The sequence below is a fragment of the Numenius arquata genome, chromosome 2 (genome assembly GCF_964106895.1).
Source record: "Numenius arquata chromosome 2, bNumArq3.hap1.1, whole genome shotgun sequence".
Classification (NCBI taxonomy): domain Eukaryota; kingdom Metazoa; phylum Chordata; class Aves; order Charadriiformes; family Scolopacidae; genus Numenius; species Numenius arquata.
The window spans coordinates 73,117,366-73,133,807 of NC_133577.1; the positions used below are offsets into that span (position 1 = coordinate 73,117,366).

Below are 16,442 nucleotides of genomic sequence, written 5' to 3' on the forward strand. Positions count from 1 at the left end.
TCTTACAGCACAGGGTCTGCCAGAGTGCAGGGATGCTGGCTCTCAGCCTTTTCCCACAGATATGCTGGGTGATGGCAGTAAGTGTGCTGGCACCAGTACAGAGCAGGGGGAGTTGTGCAGGGTTTTAGATCTGCTTGGCTTCAGCAAGTCAGCACTGAAAGTGGCTGCAGCTCAAACTAAGCATCTGAGTCAGAGCATTGGATGTTTGCAGCTTTGTTGGGATGCAGTAATCTGTTTGATCATGCCTTAGGCTGAATTCCATCTGGCCAGTGGAGCTGCTGAAGGAGGATATTATTGTAAATAGATGAATTTGAGGAGAGGTCTCACAAGCTTCACTAAAGGGTCCGGTTCAGTTGGAGCTCCTCATGGTGTCTAATCTCCGTAGCAGGCATAATTGGACACAGGCATTAAAGAAAGTGCCAGCAGGCTTCTCTGACTTGCTTTGCAGTTGAGATGTATTGGAGCTAGAAACAAGATCTTATCCTACAACTAGACCATGTCCTGTTCCACAAAATGATGAAAGTGAGTGGATCTAAACAGACAACAGATCTGGTGTCAAGAATACTGGACCTGTACACTACAGTCTTCTGTGCCATGCAAGTAAATGAGCAAGAAGTAGAGAGGGTATAGACACAGTCATGCCTCTTTTTCTTTGCACAGCTTGGTGGATTTGGGGGACAGGAATGATATTTTGTAATGGACTAATTTGATTGTGCTCTTTCCTATCAGTGGTTGTTTCTTGGGGCAAAGCTTTCCTGACCTTCTCCTCAAGGTAATGTGCTGTTAAGCCAGCCCCCAGCCACCTTTGAGCCAAAAGGTACCTGTTAGCACAGGTGTTAATAATAACAGATTGTCTCAGGGCAGGATTCTCAAAAGAACTGAAGCAGATGGGGAAACCCCAGAATGATACAGTTGGAGCAGTACCAGGCCAAAGATGAATGAGCCTAAAAATCCCACACTTATCATATAAAATTGAGAGTATCAGTGGTTTTTTGTGTTTCACAATGGTGAGATTAAGGAAAGCATAGCTGTGTGGGAGTGTAGTTATATTTGGAATCATTGGTTTCTTTCCTGCTGCCATGGCAAAGAAGTTTAAGACTGAAATGTTACAATAGAATTTGGTAAATAAACACGGATCTTCTGTATCTGATTTCATAAAAGCAAAGCGTGCCTTATAGATATGGCACTCAAAACTTGAGTTGAAATAAATAGAGCCAGGCCCTGTTATGAAGAACTGTTATCGTAGGAAAGAGAATTTTATCCACTGAATTTAGAATCTCTCTAGAACCTCCCAGAGCCTGGAGCCTGAAATCTGTTTCTCATTCTGGCAGAATACAAATACTGGGTTGCAACTTCATTTGACTTTATTTCATTACCCTGGAAAATTCTAGAAGCATGGCTAGAATTATTTCAAATATTAAGGAACAAGAGTCATGGAGAATAACACCAGTCTAGATCAGATGCACTAACAAAATGAACATGCCTTTTGAAAAGTAGCAGTTATTCCAGGGAAAGGACTTCTAAAAGTCATCTTCTGCCTATTTCCTTCAGAGAAAAATTTAATATTTTGGCATAGGCAGGGAAGAAAAAAATTACTTCAGAAGCTTCAGGACATCTCTGGTTTCTTCCATCCTTACTTGTTAGCATGAACACAGACATATAGTAGGAGGTGTCCCTGCTGACTGCGGGGAGGTCGGACTAGATGACCTTTGGAGGTCCCTTCCGGCCTGGACCAATCTATGAATCTATGAATCTATATAAGATGGTTTGGGTTTCCCCTCCCCCACCACCCTGTTTTGACACCTCATAACACAAAAGAATCTAGATGGAATAATTGGGAAACATAAAGTTCACAGTTTGGTAGTGAGTGCAATGAGGCATGATGGGTCACAGTGTATGGATGAAGGCAGAATAGAGAACACATTCCTCATTTTAAAGCTGGGGCTAGCTCTGCTTGTGTTGGAATGTCACAGTACTAGAGTTGTGAGGAGAGATGCAGTGGCGGAAATTACAGCTGGCAGTAATCAGGATGAGGCAATGCACCTTTGCAGCCATTTGTGGGTAACAGAACAACTCCTGCCATTAGCCATGTCTAAGGTTAATAGGTTGTGCAGACTGCAATACAGACCTTTACAGAGGAAGTGCATTTTTCTAGCTCATAAAGCTTGTATCTGTTTTGCATAGGTATTTAAGTAACTTATTTAATTTTTATTCCATTAAGAATGACCAAAACCAATGACAAGTAACTAGATATTTAATTCAAGTTTATTCAGATACCTCTACTAGATTTAAAAAGCCAGAACAGGATAAAAATCCTGGTAGCTCCATAATCTGTGCAATATATGGTGAATGTTGTACTACCAGCGTTGTAATCTCTGCACGAGAAGATGATATGAGAAGACTTTTCTTTCCTGCATTCACATTAGCTGCCCCATACATTCAGAGCAAAAAGTTTACTACCTGTCAGAAAGAAAAAGGTCCCCTTAACGTTCTAAAGATGTTCCAAAAAACCATTTATCAGGATTGACTGCAAAAGGGTTAAACAAATGCTGACCTGGATATACTAGTCCCCTGAAGAGGACTAAACTATATTTGTATTGTTTTATAATGTAATGACTTCTATCTGGCTCTTATATATACAGTAGGCAATCCCTGAGAGAACTATGGAGTTGCAAAAAGATAAGGCAGTTCTTAATTTTTAATTTATTTTTTCTTTTAATAAAGAAAAGCATACAAGATCTTCTATAGGTAAAAGGCAAATCAGGTGTTGGACAGGGCACAGAGGAAAGAGATGGAGAACACAACTGAGGTTTAGTAACTGAGAAAGAAATTGAAGGAGCATTGGCTTCTGAGGTTAATAGTAGGGACAGAAGTTATTCGCATGTGAAACTCCTGGTCTGCATCTGTCTGAAAACCAAAAAGCCAAGTGGCATAAAAAAATGCCTAACAAAACTGCCACATAATTTAGGTGGAATTTTATTTGGAAAATGTAAAACCTGTACCCTTTTACTCAGCAGATCTCATAGGGCAGCTGGATTTGTGGTCAATTTGGAGAAGTATGAGATGAAATTTCAGTTCCATTGAAGGACAATGGTAAAAGTCCCGTTCACTCCAAAATTCCCTTGAATACCACCCATGAGATCTTTTTTACCACGGCTTCTGTTGAGAAGCCAGCGCTGCTGTGAGAACCAGGGACTGGGCTCCATTCAGAAAGCAGCTCAAACTGCGTGGTCTGGTCTTGATTCATTTGCTTGTGCAACCCCACTGCAGTGATGAAAGGGAAATGATTCAACTTAGTTTTCAGATTTGAACCTCAGTTGTCATGTCCGGCAATTAGGAACCTTCTTCCCTCCCCACCCAGCTGTAAAATAAGCTCATTTTCTCTGTAGGTCTTTAAAAGATAATAAACACAAAACACAATGATGATGTATTTTATAGAGGGACTTTTCAGGCTGAAAGTATGATTTAAAAATCAACCTTTTGGACCCTCTGCTTTTTCCATTGTTTTCAGCACACAGTGAAATCCACTTTGTCCTTCCTGATCTGCCTACTTCTCTCCTTTCAGGGAAATCTCACTGCCTTTGGCAATATCATTACATAGGGATTTGCATAAACATAGCTGAATATAAACATTTATATGGACAACTAGTTCATTTAGTACTTGACTTGTTTTATTCCAAGCACAAACATAAATACCCATGCTCATATGTACTAGCACCCAAGCATGAGAATGCCATGTTATACATATTTTACATATGGACCATTAGATCAAAAATTCCTGACATTTTTTTTCCCCAAAGTTTGGTAGATTATTTTTTTTATTTTTATTTTTAAACTATTAGTAAAGAATATTGTAAGTGATGCATATTTTTCAGCTGTATTCTGAAAGGTGTTTAAAATGTGCTGGATTTAAAAAAGAAACAAACAAAGAAAATAAAAAGGGATCATCTAATCAGCTGCTCCATTTTCCTTCTCTTTTCCTGATCACCTCTGCCCTGGTATGTAGAAACTGGCTGATTTATTTAAATCCCAGGAACTCCCATGGCATATGGTTCATAAAGTAGCATTTACAGTGTGCATTGTAACACTTCATCACTACTAGAAAGACTTTGAAAGTAATATGGGTTCGTGTTGTTCCAAAAGAAAAAATAGGATAAAAGTATCTCTAACATTAAGATTTACTTTTGAGTCTACTGCTGTAAAATCAACTTTTGGAGAGGAATGGTATTTTCTGAATGATAACTGCCACCAAAAAAAAAAAAAAAAATTGTAAAAAAATCCCCTAGCCCAAAAAAAAACCATCCTCAGAAAGTAGTTCTTCAACACTGCCTTTTTTCCCACAGCCTTGTGGAGCCCCCAACCCTGTCTGCAGAAAATGAAAGAGAGAGGGGTGGGATTAATGTGTAATTAAAGGGAATTTGGAAGGCTGAGATGTTGCGGAATGTTAGATCAGTAGCTGGAACAGCATGTGGTGTTCTTTAGGCAGGCTTCATTGAATCCATACAAAAAAAGAAAGAAGGGCTGCTTGCCTGTCTGCTCATTTATCAAACAGCTAGGCTGAACTTTCACAGCTCCACAAAAGTGTTTTACTGTTTGCTGAAGTTTTGCTCCAGAAATTAAAGCTGAACAACCTAGCGACTCTGAGTCTATGCTGCGTTTTTGACATCAGCTATGTTGTACAAAGCTCTTGGAAACCAACACAACAATTTTTACATGATACAAAGGGAAGCTGATTGTACATTTGCTGGAGAAAATATTACTGAAGAAATGGTCTAATATGTGACATTGTAATGTCTTTATTTATATAGCATCTTTTGATCCAAGTACGTGTTCCAGAGCTTTCAGTTATCAATCAGGATTAAATATTTATCACTGTGGCCAAATGGCTCATGAAGAAAAAAAATCTATATTATTTAATCAATTTTAATCGACGATTTCTTCTTTAATATTAGTTGGTGTCCCCCGAAAGAGGAAATATTTAGCAATTTAAATAATGAAAATGTAACTAAAATAGATTACAAATTAAAAAAAAAACAAACCCAAAACCCCCCCAAAATTCCTTTTGCAAGTGAATCCTCAAGGCTTACTGTAGTCTTTCTTGCATGGGTGTTCTGCCAGAACAATTTTCCTCCTACTGCAGACCACACTGAGAGTCAGCTCCAACCCTGTGAGGTGCTGAGTGCCGCCTTCCCAGCAACTACAGCAGAGCTTTTTCATTAGGACTAGCCTGGTTGACAGAGACTCTGATTACCGAAGGCACAATCTACGTTCATTAATCCATTTCCTTAAATGCATCTGGCACTAAAGAAGTTTTGTTTTACAGTAGCAACATTCTTTTCATCTCTACTGACAAACTAGAGTCCAGATTCTTGATGATACCCTGCTGTTTCTGAGATGTGCTTGTTTTCCATAAGGGATGAATTGATTATGAGCTATCTTTACAAATGCAACAGTGAGTCTTGCCTGGTAGAAGCGGTACCACTATCAAATGCCAAAATCTTCTCAGGGAATCATCGTTTAGAAAAAAAGAGTGTTTAGTGGGAGGGTTGTGAAGGTCTTTAAAGAACTGCAATCTCCAAAACCTTCAGAAGGAGAGTTTCCTCTATTTGCAGCAAAACCAGGTTTGTTGATCCTGCGAACTGCAGTAAATAGATAGCAGGCCAATTGGAAGTACAATCCTTCTTAGTTTAGAGGCAGAACTGATATTAGATTTTAAGGAACTGCATTCTACTCCAGTAACTTCAGAAAGTCTTTATTTAAATTAGTGGTAGTTAATGGAATTATACTGAATTTTAAAATCTATTTCTCCTCTTTCAGTAATGGAAAATATCAAAGGCTCTTTTTTTTTTTTATTTCTCCTGCCATGAATTTTGCTGACATTGCAGTAGAGTTTTTCTGCTTTCTATCTTAACAATCTATATTAAATTAAGTATTAGTAAACATGGCTTTCAATTTTCTCTAATATCAGTTCTATTTATTTGCAGATAATAAGGCAACAGTTTCCACAGCTAACCACAAGACGACTTGGAACCAGAGGCCAATCAAAGTAAGCAGTGTATGGTATTATTTTCATCTCACACAGGGCCCTGTCTGGCTCTGGCTTTAGTGAATAGAATAGTATAAGATCAGGGAATAAATTGTCTAGTCTAAAACCCAACTTTGATGGAGGTTCTATTATAGTCTTTACATTGTCTTATTGATTCAGCTATGATAGTCCTGCAAAGGTGTCTAATGGAGACTTTACTGATTTCAACAGAAATATTTCCTATATTGCTCCTATGATCTCAACTCCCTTTACACAGTGTAAAGGACGTTCACACCCAGAAGTAATGGAGCTAATGGGAAATAACAGCTGGTTAACATCACGTTTCAGTTTAGACGACAAATGGCAGAATGCTATCTGGAATTTTGGTAGGAACATACATTGACCTACACTGAAATGGTCCACAAACCTGGATTTAACCACCGTTTTTCCTGTGTAATGCAATCCAGCATATCTTTAAGTGATCAAGGAATTAGTTTATTGCCTTACCCAAAACATGGTACTTCCTGAAAGCAGTTCATCCTAATTCCAGAATGAGAAATTGATTCAGAAAGAGCAATGCTCTTCCTGGAGTATTTGACTTTTTCCAGTTGTTGACAAGATGTGATTCTACCAATTTATAGAGGGGATACAGTGATGTTTTTATATTTTTTTTCTGCTTGACTCCATGGAATTTTTCCAGTGGAGCTTTTTATCTTTTTATGGCAAACATAAATCCCCTAAGAAATACATGTATCTGTTTTTCTTGATTAGCTCTCACAGAATCCTACAGGGTAGTAGATGACAAATGGAAAACTATGGAGCGAGAAATGAAAACCTGTGACAGTATGTTTGCAAAATTTTGCTGGTAAAGCTGCTCTTTCAAAACAAAACCTAGAAAGACAGTATTGCTAAACACTGAGAAACAAATATGCTATGAGAATTAAACTTACATACTAAAGCTAGAATGACACACTCTTTAAAAGAAAAAAGAAATTAAGATGCTGAAAGAAATGCCATTAAAATTAGCTTTACTTTGCTCTTCTAAGAAGTGGTCCATGCCAAGCAGTATCTCTCTGATGAGACCAAATGTTCTTTCCCCGATCTTGAGATTCTCCTAATTTTTATAACTAAGCTTTCTTTTTTTAGAGCTGCCATATTTAAGCAGGTATTTGAAGATTTGAAATCTCCTCCCAAATGCAAATTCAGAGCTATCTTAACATCAGTCATAACCAAGCCACCAGAAATCTCTCTGGTGCAAATTCTGGTCCAACAGCATATTAAGAAAGTATGATAGGTTTGGGCTCAGAGAATCAGGATTTAGCACTGAACAGAAGTTCTTTGGAAGTTCAGAAAGTTGAAGTGACAGCGTGCACAAGTTGCTTTATGGAAGCATTTGTATGAGAGTACCCACTCTCAGCCACCAAATCACTCTGACGTTGGCTACAATTTTGTTATTTGTCTTCCTGTTTAATGAAAGGAATGAGCACTGCTGTATTTCCAAACTGGTGCTCCTCTTGCAGCTCCAGGAGTCTCTCAGAGGGGCAAGACGTTTTTGATCTGCTGACTGAAGGTGTTTTGCATCTCAAAAATCTATGTCTCTTTACTCTCAATGAGGCTAAAAATCAATGAGACTTCGTATTTTCCTGCTAGCCTGCATGTTGATCCTGTCCCTGCCCATGGCAGGGGGTTGGAACTAGATGATCTTTAAGGTGTCTTCCAATGTAAACCATTCTATGATTCTATCAGAGGGGCTTTTAGGTCACATATTCGTCTCATGTAACCTTTGCAATGGTTCTGCTCCCTATCTAGGAAATAAGAAGGGGTTTCTATAAAGCAATCTGTCTGTGCTCTGCAAAATCCTTGGCCCCTCAGAGTCCCTCGTCACCCCTATGGGGGAGATCATATTCACTCAAATCTCACAGCCTCAGTAGATATGAAATTGAGTTCTTCTACTCCAAAAGAGGATGCCTGTATCTTCTTCAGTGATTAACACTCCAAGGATTGTAGCATACAGGGGCGTCATTCTCATTTGATCCAATGAAGAGGAGAAGTATAAACACACACACACTCACTAAATGCACACTGTACTTATTTACAATAAATACACTCCTTGCTAGACCCAGCACAGCTGTAACTGAGCCTTGTTTTTGTTTTCAGAAACATCTGACAGCATTTCAATTAAGTGTTACGTAAAGAAATTACTTTAGGCATTAACACTTCAGTCCCTTTATCACCAAGCGTGCTGACTGCTGCCAGTATGATTTTCATTCCACTTCCCTGCTACTGTCAAAGGAGATTCAGCCATAGAAGTGGTTAAGATTATCTGACTTCACACTGTTCTGTCTTCAGTCTTTTTATAGCACGGCTGCCTTGTAACATTACAAAGTTCAGAGCTACAGTGATGCTATACTCTTGGCCATCAGTTGCGAGGCTTTCTTTTTTGCAGCTGGGTTTATTGCTGTAAGCATGCAGCTGTTCTTTATCGCGCTGAGCTTAAAAACAGTTCCACCACAAGTGAGCCATGACAAGGCAGCTGAACATAAAAGCCAATTTCTTTCTGTACTGTGGCTTGAAACTCTTCAATTATGTATACAAGAGGTTAGTTAAACTGATGGAAATGGCATGGTGGGAAGGGAATTCTACTTCTTTCTTTAAAGGAGTGCTGCAGATACCAGATCCATGAACCTGGATCAAGGCCTGTTTATTGAATTAAATTGGTTGGGTTTGTTTTTTTTTCTGATAGAAATGCAAAAAAATGCTTGTGAAAGAATCTTTGTAAACTGCACCAGTGAGTTTTTGCCATTTGGGGTGGTAAAATTGCTTGAAAGAGGAAGCTACCTAGAAAAATTTCAGAGTTAATTGGGGTATTGCTGTCTATATGATTTTGAAGCTACCTGGAAAACTCTTTTATGTAGCTTACTACCAAGTGAAATATAGCAGAAACTAAATAATGCACAGTGAAATTCTACTATTTTCATTCATTTTTTTCCCTTGAATTGATTTAAGAGGAAGCTTGGTATAAGAGACTGACCACTGTTTAAGTTATACAAACCTCTCAGTACATTTTCCAGTCCTGCCTGCTGTGACCTTTTCCCTTTCCCCCCTCTTTTCCTCAGCAATTTGTGGAGCAAGCTCCCTGCAGCATTTCTTTTCTTTCCCAAACCCCGGACATATCACACAGGACGTACATGTGCTTTATGGCACTTACACACAGTGCGTGCATGACAGCTGCTAGAGATCAAACTGGGAACTTGAACTGCAAGCTGGAGTTGTTACCTTTCAAGATAAATAGCCAAACTTCTACAGCTGGTGTTATAACTCCAGTGTCAGCACACACTTGCCATTATGTATCTCTAATGGGTTAGGACCAATCTGGAGCCTGGTTTCTGGTGTGGAATACAGGGTTTGGCCTAAGCCCTGATGGGCAGATTTGGAGTCTATAGCGTGACTTTCTAAGGTATTGAAGCAAAGATATCCCATTTATACCATGTCAGATTAATGTTTTAATAAATCTTATCTGGATTATTCAATATTGAGTTCAAGATAGCTTTTATTTTTAATTATACCATGTCAGATTAATGTTTTAATAAATCTTATCTGGATTATTCAATATTGAGTTCAAGATAGCTTTTATTTTTAATGGACAACATAGAACACCCTCAGTGGGCATGGCAAGGGAGCCACGTACTAAAAGATTGCTACAACTCCCCAGGCCTCCTCTCAGCCCATGTGTGTTAGCAGACGAGATTAGGGCTTCCAGCTCTTTGCCACCACTTTCTTCCGGAGATTATGACATGCACTGATCTGTAGGTGAAGGACTGTGATTGAAAAAAGGAAAAAGTCACCTGAGTTAGTTTAAACCACCGTCACTTAGAAGCTACTCTTTCACTAATTTAATTGATGACCTGTGTAAAACCAGCTGATTTTGCCTAAAGCAAACTAGGGTACGTTCAAGGGAACAGATCTGCTGGCACCACTCTGAAATCAGTAACTGGGGAGTACAACAAACATTCTGAGATGGTAACTTCCCTTACAAGCATAATGGGATCCAGGAGACAGTATCTCATCATGCCCTGATAGACTTTTGATAGGCTGTAGGGAGAAAACTGGAAGATCATTGAAAATTCCCTCTAGGAAAGTAGGGTGAATCAAAAGTGTACGAACAATACAACTTTGTGATGCCTTTTGTAATCATTGACTATTTAGCTGATGGGTTGGTGGTGCCTACAGCTGGGAAACTGAAATTAAAGTCAGCAAATTATGGAAGGAATAAAATTGCCTTTGCTGCTTTGATGTAAGAGTTAGACTGGATAATCAGGGCTTTCATTAACGCCTATAATAAAGCTAAGTTGTAGCACAAACTTATGCTGTAAGGCCACCAATCCATTTTTATAGCACAGCCACACTGTGTAACTCCCACTGTGGTCTGCACAGAATTAGTGTTGTGTAGTATCCCTCACTGATCTAAGCCCAGTGCTGATGCTAAGTTATGGAGCAAATAATTTTGAACTGTACACTCCCTACTGTTCATTGCTTTCCAGCACAAGCCTCTTTTCCCATTCTCTTTTCGTTGAAGTGTTTTCAGTTTTTACAATCTTTCTGATGAACTCATTTGCAATAAAGACTCATGCTTTTCAGGGATCAAACCAGCCCTCAACAGTCTGAGAATCGTGGAGCTGAACTAACAACAGAAGGGCCAGTCCAGAGGGTCTGTACCTCTGCTTATTGCTAAACTAAAGGAGCAGCTGCACAGCAGAGCTCTGCCAACAAGTAGCTTTAGGATGTTTTTTTTTTTTTTAATAAGAAGGAAGAAAATGGAAGTCCATTATTTTCCTGCCCTGCAACAGAGTCAGCTTTATTAACTCTGAAGAGAGCTACTTTTACTAGAAGGAATGAAAATTGGAAGCCCAATATGTGACCGTAATGTTCTGCTAATGATTTGATGCTTGTTTATAATATATAAACTAATGCACAGTCTGTTTTGTTGTAGAAATAATTAGCATTTTCAGTTCCTATTAACCCCCTTTTTTTTTTTAAATTTTCAAACAATCTGCTTTATAAAAAATACATCTCTATGTATCAGGTACCATTATTATGGAATTGCAGTGAAAGAAAACTCCCAGTATTATGATGTGATGTACTCTAAAAAAGGAGCAGCCTGGGTCAACGAAACAGGAAAAAAAGAAGTAACCAAACAGACAGTGGCGTATTCACCACGATCCAAACTGGGAACATTACTGCCAGAGTTTCCAAATGTCAAAGATCTAAATCTGCCAGCCAGTCTGCCAGAGGAGAAGGTAACACTTTGGAAATCTTTTATGGGCTTGTCTTGATTTTTTTCCCTGCTATGGATGAAAGCTTTATCTAAAATATAAGGACTTTGAATCAGAGTAGGTTTAATAATGCTTTGACTTTTTGCTTATGGGGGGCTTAATTACTTCATATAATAGGAAGAAATATCTTCCCTTAAAATTGGCAGCTGACACTATCAGCTGTACAATATTCATAAAGCCTGTGCGCACTTTTTAAAAAAAGTTACATTACGTACAGCAAGTGAAGTTTCAGGGTAAGTGTTTTTGCAATGTGTTATAGCTATTTAGTCTGCAAACACATTTGATGGCAAACTGGAAAACAGTTCTGATGCTTTCTTGAGCAGAGGGGGACTTAGTGTGTTTCTTATCCTTCTAGACTACAAATTAAGAGAATCCTATCTGCACATATGACAAAAGTGCTCTGGCTGTTCTTGGCTGAGCTTGCTAGTTTTCTGATGCTATTCACATGTGTAGTATCAATGTAAAGTGGACAAAAGAATAGGGTTTTATAGTTCTTTATGTCCTAATTAGGGCCACATTCTCGTCTTTGATCTCACTGAGGCTTTTTGCTCCTCTTACATTTGAAGAATCCCCATTGACATAGAAAAATCCATGAATTCAAAGGGAGAATTTACTTTTAAGAAAAAAACTCATCTTAAAGCTAATCTAACTAGACTCTAACCAATTTCATTATTTTTGCAATTGTGTGCATAGTAAGATAAGAAAAAACTTACTTTTTGTGCTCTATATTCTGATAGTTTTAAAAGAGGATTTCATAAGTAGAATGATCTTTTGTGTGTTTCCCTCTCATTCTTTTTTCAGGTTTCTACCTTTATTATGATGTATAGAACTCACTGTCAGAGGATACTAGACACTGTAATAAGAGCAAACTTTGATGAGGTATGGTTGGAAACTACAGTTGTAGCTTAATGATACATAAGGTATTAATGGATCTGAGACCTTATTTTGAATGTGATATTATAAACTTATGGTTTTGTGGTGGCCGATCCTTTTCATGAATAATGAACAATAGCTATACTTGAGTACATAATATGTGACCGATCGCATTAAATCTCACTTATAGCATTGTGTGGGTTAGATGAACAAAAGCAATGGGAATGTTTTTGTCTCATCATTCTCCAGCAGGATTAAGGTAGCGATATCACCTTACAAGACGTTGGACAATCCAGTTCTTACAACTCAGAAAGTGTGACCACAACCACTTTTCTAAGCCTTGAGTTGAGACTGAGCTCTGTTTGAAGGAATTCCTCTGAGCGTTCACACAAACCCAGGGCAGGTGTCACAGCAAAATGGTGTGCTCTGCTGGTCTATTAACAACGGCGCAGGGCAGTGTGGGGCTATAGCCTCCCAGACATCCCAGAAAGCTGTAGCTCAAGTTCCCAGTTGCTCAGTTGTACTGCAGCGCAGCTAGGAACAGACAAACTGTTCAGCGGTTGATGCAATCCATCAGAGATGGACAAGATGGATAACCTGCTGCATATCTGACTGAATCTGGGGTTTTTCTGGCAGTGCATGCAGACAGCTCTATAATTAGATCTGAAAAATAAAACATTGCTGGAATGCAAGCAGTTTTATATTACATGTGGAGAAGCTCTCTAGTCTAGGAAAAGAAATCTGAATATGGAGATGCTGAGGGTCTGATTCAAATATGACATCCAGGTCCTGGGAAAAATCAAAGGAAACAGGTCTTTTGACTCTGCCTTCTGAACAATGGCAAGAAATTCCCTGCTTTATTTCTTCTCACTGTTTAATTCTCACACTCTTCTGGTTTAAAGATGAGGCTCTTTTAAGTCATTGTACCAAGTCTGAATGTTTCTGTGTAAGAGAAATATGTAACACATATTCAGGAAGTTTTGCTGGATGAATCTCAGAACACTTTAAGAGCAGGATGTTACATTTTGTTAGCAAAGCTGTTTGTCAGGATCAATGGTGGGGAAGGGGCTGAGCAGCAATAATATATTAATGGAAAATATTCTTTACTGCACCTGGTGTGGTTACTTGTTTCAGTACAGATTATGTGCATAAGGTTATCACTTATGAGTGCCAGTGTTCTGACCCCTGTAGAACTGATCATATCATTCACTTAATAACACCTTTATTTCCCCAATGAAAATTTTCAGAGGTATATTTTGCTGTGTCTGAAATCTCCTCCTGACTTTCTTTTTTGCCTTTCTCCATTTTTTCTTCTATTTATTTCCTTCATAGTGAAGGAAAGAAGAAATCTGAAATTGTAGTGTTTCTTTCCAAAATGAAGACAGGAAATGGTATATTGATCCCTGTAAGCCATGTGCTATCCTCCTCTCCTACCCTACACCAGGCCCTAGATTGCATTCCTTTGTATACAGGGGCAGAGAGCAAAGAGAGAGAAAAAGGCTTGACGTGTGGAAGCCAAAGAGTTACACTCACTAGCCATTGATGGAAGGTAAAAATACGGTGGTACCCATGGTTTTGTCTACTGTAGTAACATAAAGATACCCTGTCACCAACTCAGAGCGTCTCCTCACCTTTTGGTTGAGTATCCCATTTTGTGCTGCATTACAATATAAACCTGTCTACTTAACGAATATATTGCCTGTGTTGTACACCACCAGTCCAGCTCTGGGGCTGAAACAAATACTATGTAAGCAGGGTCATTAAAGGAAAATAGTACTTAAGGCTTTTGATTATTTTCACTTACACATTTCTGATATTTCTTGTGATTGCAGGTTCAAAGTTTTCTTCTGCACTTTTGGCAAGGGATGCCTCCTCATATGCTGCCCGTATTGGGTTCTTCAACTGTAGTGAATATAGTGGGAGTTTGTGATTCAATTCTGTACAAAGCAATTTCTGGAGTTTTGATGCCAACAGTACTACAAGCATTACCTGACAGGTCAGTATAGCTCGCAGCACTGACCACTTTTAGCTTAGCTGTCTCTGTTATACATCTTTTCTTCAAGAATGTCACTAGTTCTCAGAAAGCCACTTGCTGCCATCGATTTCCTGAGTTTAAATCACACTGTCAATTCAAAGGAGTTGAAGAGCACATGTTCCTAAAGAAATGTTCAGATTTTAACAAGACTTCTATTGTGAAAACTTGTTATTTTTTTTTGTTTGATAAAGGGTACTACCTTCTTCTTGGTTTATTAACATCAAACTGATAGTCATGTCCCAACTTTCAGGCTGTGTCAGAAATCTGCAGGCTGCAGAGTGCCACACTGTCTTCTGAAAATTTCAGGCACTTTTCTGCTAGCCTGGAATAACAGCATAACAGTATTCTGAAATATAATGACAAGAGGAGCTGGCCTGGCTGCTCTGTTTGTAAATACTCACATGCATATGTAGACACAGCAACCTAAGCATTTGTCTCTGTTTACACTCTTGGAACGCAATTGTTATTCTGCTTGCCATGAGTATAAGACATAAAGATCATACTTGTGAAGTCTTGGACAAACTGGTTTAATTTAAATACTATCCTATGAAGAACAGATGCATGGTTATTTTAGGATCACTTTATTAATATTAACAAGAATTTGCCTCCTTTGTTTCAAAGCTAAATTCACTTTTCCATTCCATGTGGTAGATTTCAGCTGTTCTCTTCCTACCTGGAGCTCATCTGAATCCAAGAAGTCTGGTTTATATGGTAAAGCAGGACAGAGATCTCCAGTTCACAGCAAAAAGTTTAATCACTGAGTGCAGTCAAACTGTTTTGCCCTTTGATTTTCCTAATATGAGCACCAGGCAACTCTCTTTTTCTAAATATATATGTATACCTTTAGTATTATTTGATGCTTTCCTAAGGCTAAGTAATTTTTTAAGAATATTGCTCTAGCAGTTTATTATTGGTGCTATATATTTGGCCCTCAAGATTTTAAAGTGGCTCTAATTACAGGAATGTTTTCAAGATGTTGTTCTGCTCTCCTATGTACACTGTATGACTGCTAAAGTACAGGCAAAGTATTTTTTTCCACAAGAAACCTGTTATAAGCGTGGGCTTTACTTGATAAGACACGTACATTTTTACTGGCTTTGCCCCTCACCCCCCCCAAATCTATTTCATTGGAAGGATTAAACAGAACAGCAGTCCTTTTCTCAAGCTGCTTAGTTCTTTCATAGCAAATAAGGAGAGACTTGAGTGTGAATATAGACTTTTGTAATGCATATAAAGGGCCAGATTGTGGCTATTAAGCCATAGCCTGCACTGGAGGGGGTGAAGAAGGGTCTCATTGCAATGGAAGCTCCTGAAGGAAATCTTGCTGACTCAGCCAGAATCCTCTGAGGGACTTCCTGGGAATAAATGTTGGCTGTCCAGAAAGGCCAGATTTTAGTGGGTGCAGCAGTTGTCATCCATGCTCTGTCCTGTTTAGGTGTCTGCGTGGAGCAGAGCAGGCCTATGGCCATGTTTATTCTACCAGCTCTGTTCTCAGTGCAGTTTGCTAGGGGTGCAAAGAGGAAAAGCTGCCTGGCTGAGGGTTCCTTGCATCTTTCCTCTCTCTCTCATTTGTGTATCTTGAGTATTGCTGCAGGCAGTGCAGCTCAGTCTGACAGAGCCAACTGTTCGGGTCCCCTGCACAACACCCTGCAATGTGTCCTGGAAACTCTCGTTTGATACTGAGCAATTCCAAGAAGAAGGGCAGATTGAGCTGCCTGCAAAGTTGAGCAGGAAGTGATGGAGCTATCAGGAAAGCGTAGTAAAGGAGAAGAAAGAAATCTCACTTGTCTAGGAAAGTTCCTGTCCTGTGCAGAGCTAAACAGGCAGGTCCTGCTCCGCCCCCACTTCCCCTACCTGTGTGGGCTTGGCCTGGAAATTCCTCCCCACCATCATCGCCCATTCATTGGCTTCAGCCTGCAGCATAGTTGGTTGTTGCTCCACTTGCAGATCCCTCTGTACATCTGTATAAATGTGGGCACAGCTGAGCTGAAATCCAAAGCTTGATCTATTGTCTTCTTTAAACAGCTGTGATGTTATGTTTTTACGTTTGTACAGAGTGGGAATGACTTTATTTCAAGCTAAGAATGCTGTTTGTAAGTATCAAAGCAGTGCAGTACAGAGACTTTTATTCTTTGTGAGGTTTTGAACATGGTGATATGTTTTGCTTTTCCTACAA

The 16,442-nt window shown here is 39.1% G+C and overlaps 1 protein-coding gene across 1 annotated transcript in view; it reads left to right on the forward strand.

Annotated features, from left to right (window-relative positions):
* The window catches only part of RFX4 (regulatory factor X4), a 78,465-nt gene that overhangs the window by 20,479 nt on the left and 41,544 nt on the right, over positions 1-16,442 (forward strand). Inside the window, exons 5-8 of the mRNA XM_074167501.1 lie at positions 5,985-6,046; positions 11,109-11,322; positions 12,160-12,237; positions 14,064-14,227. Of these exons, the coding sequence (XP_074023602.1) occupies positions 5,985-6,046; positions 11,109-11,322; positions 12,160-12,237; positions 14,064-14,227 (518 nt within the window). The remainder of the gene's footprint in view (positions 1-5,984; positions 6,047-11,108; positions 11,323-12,159; positions 12,238-14,063; positions 14,228-16,442) is intronic.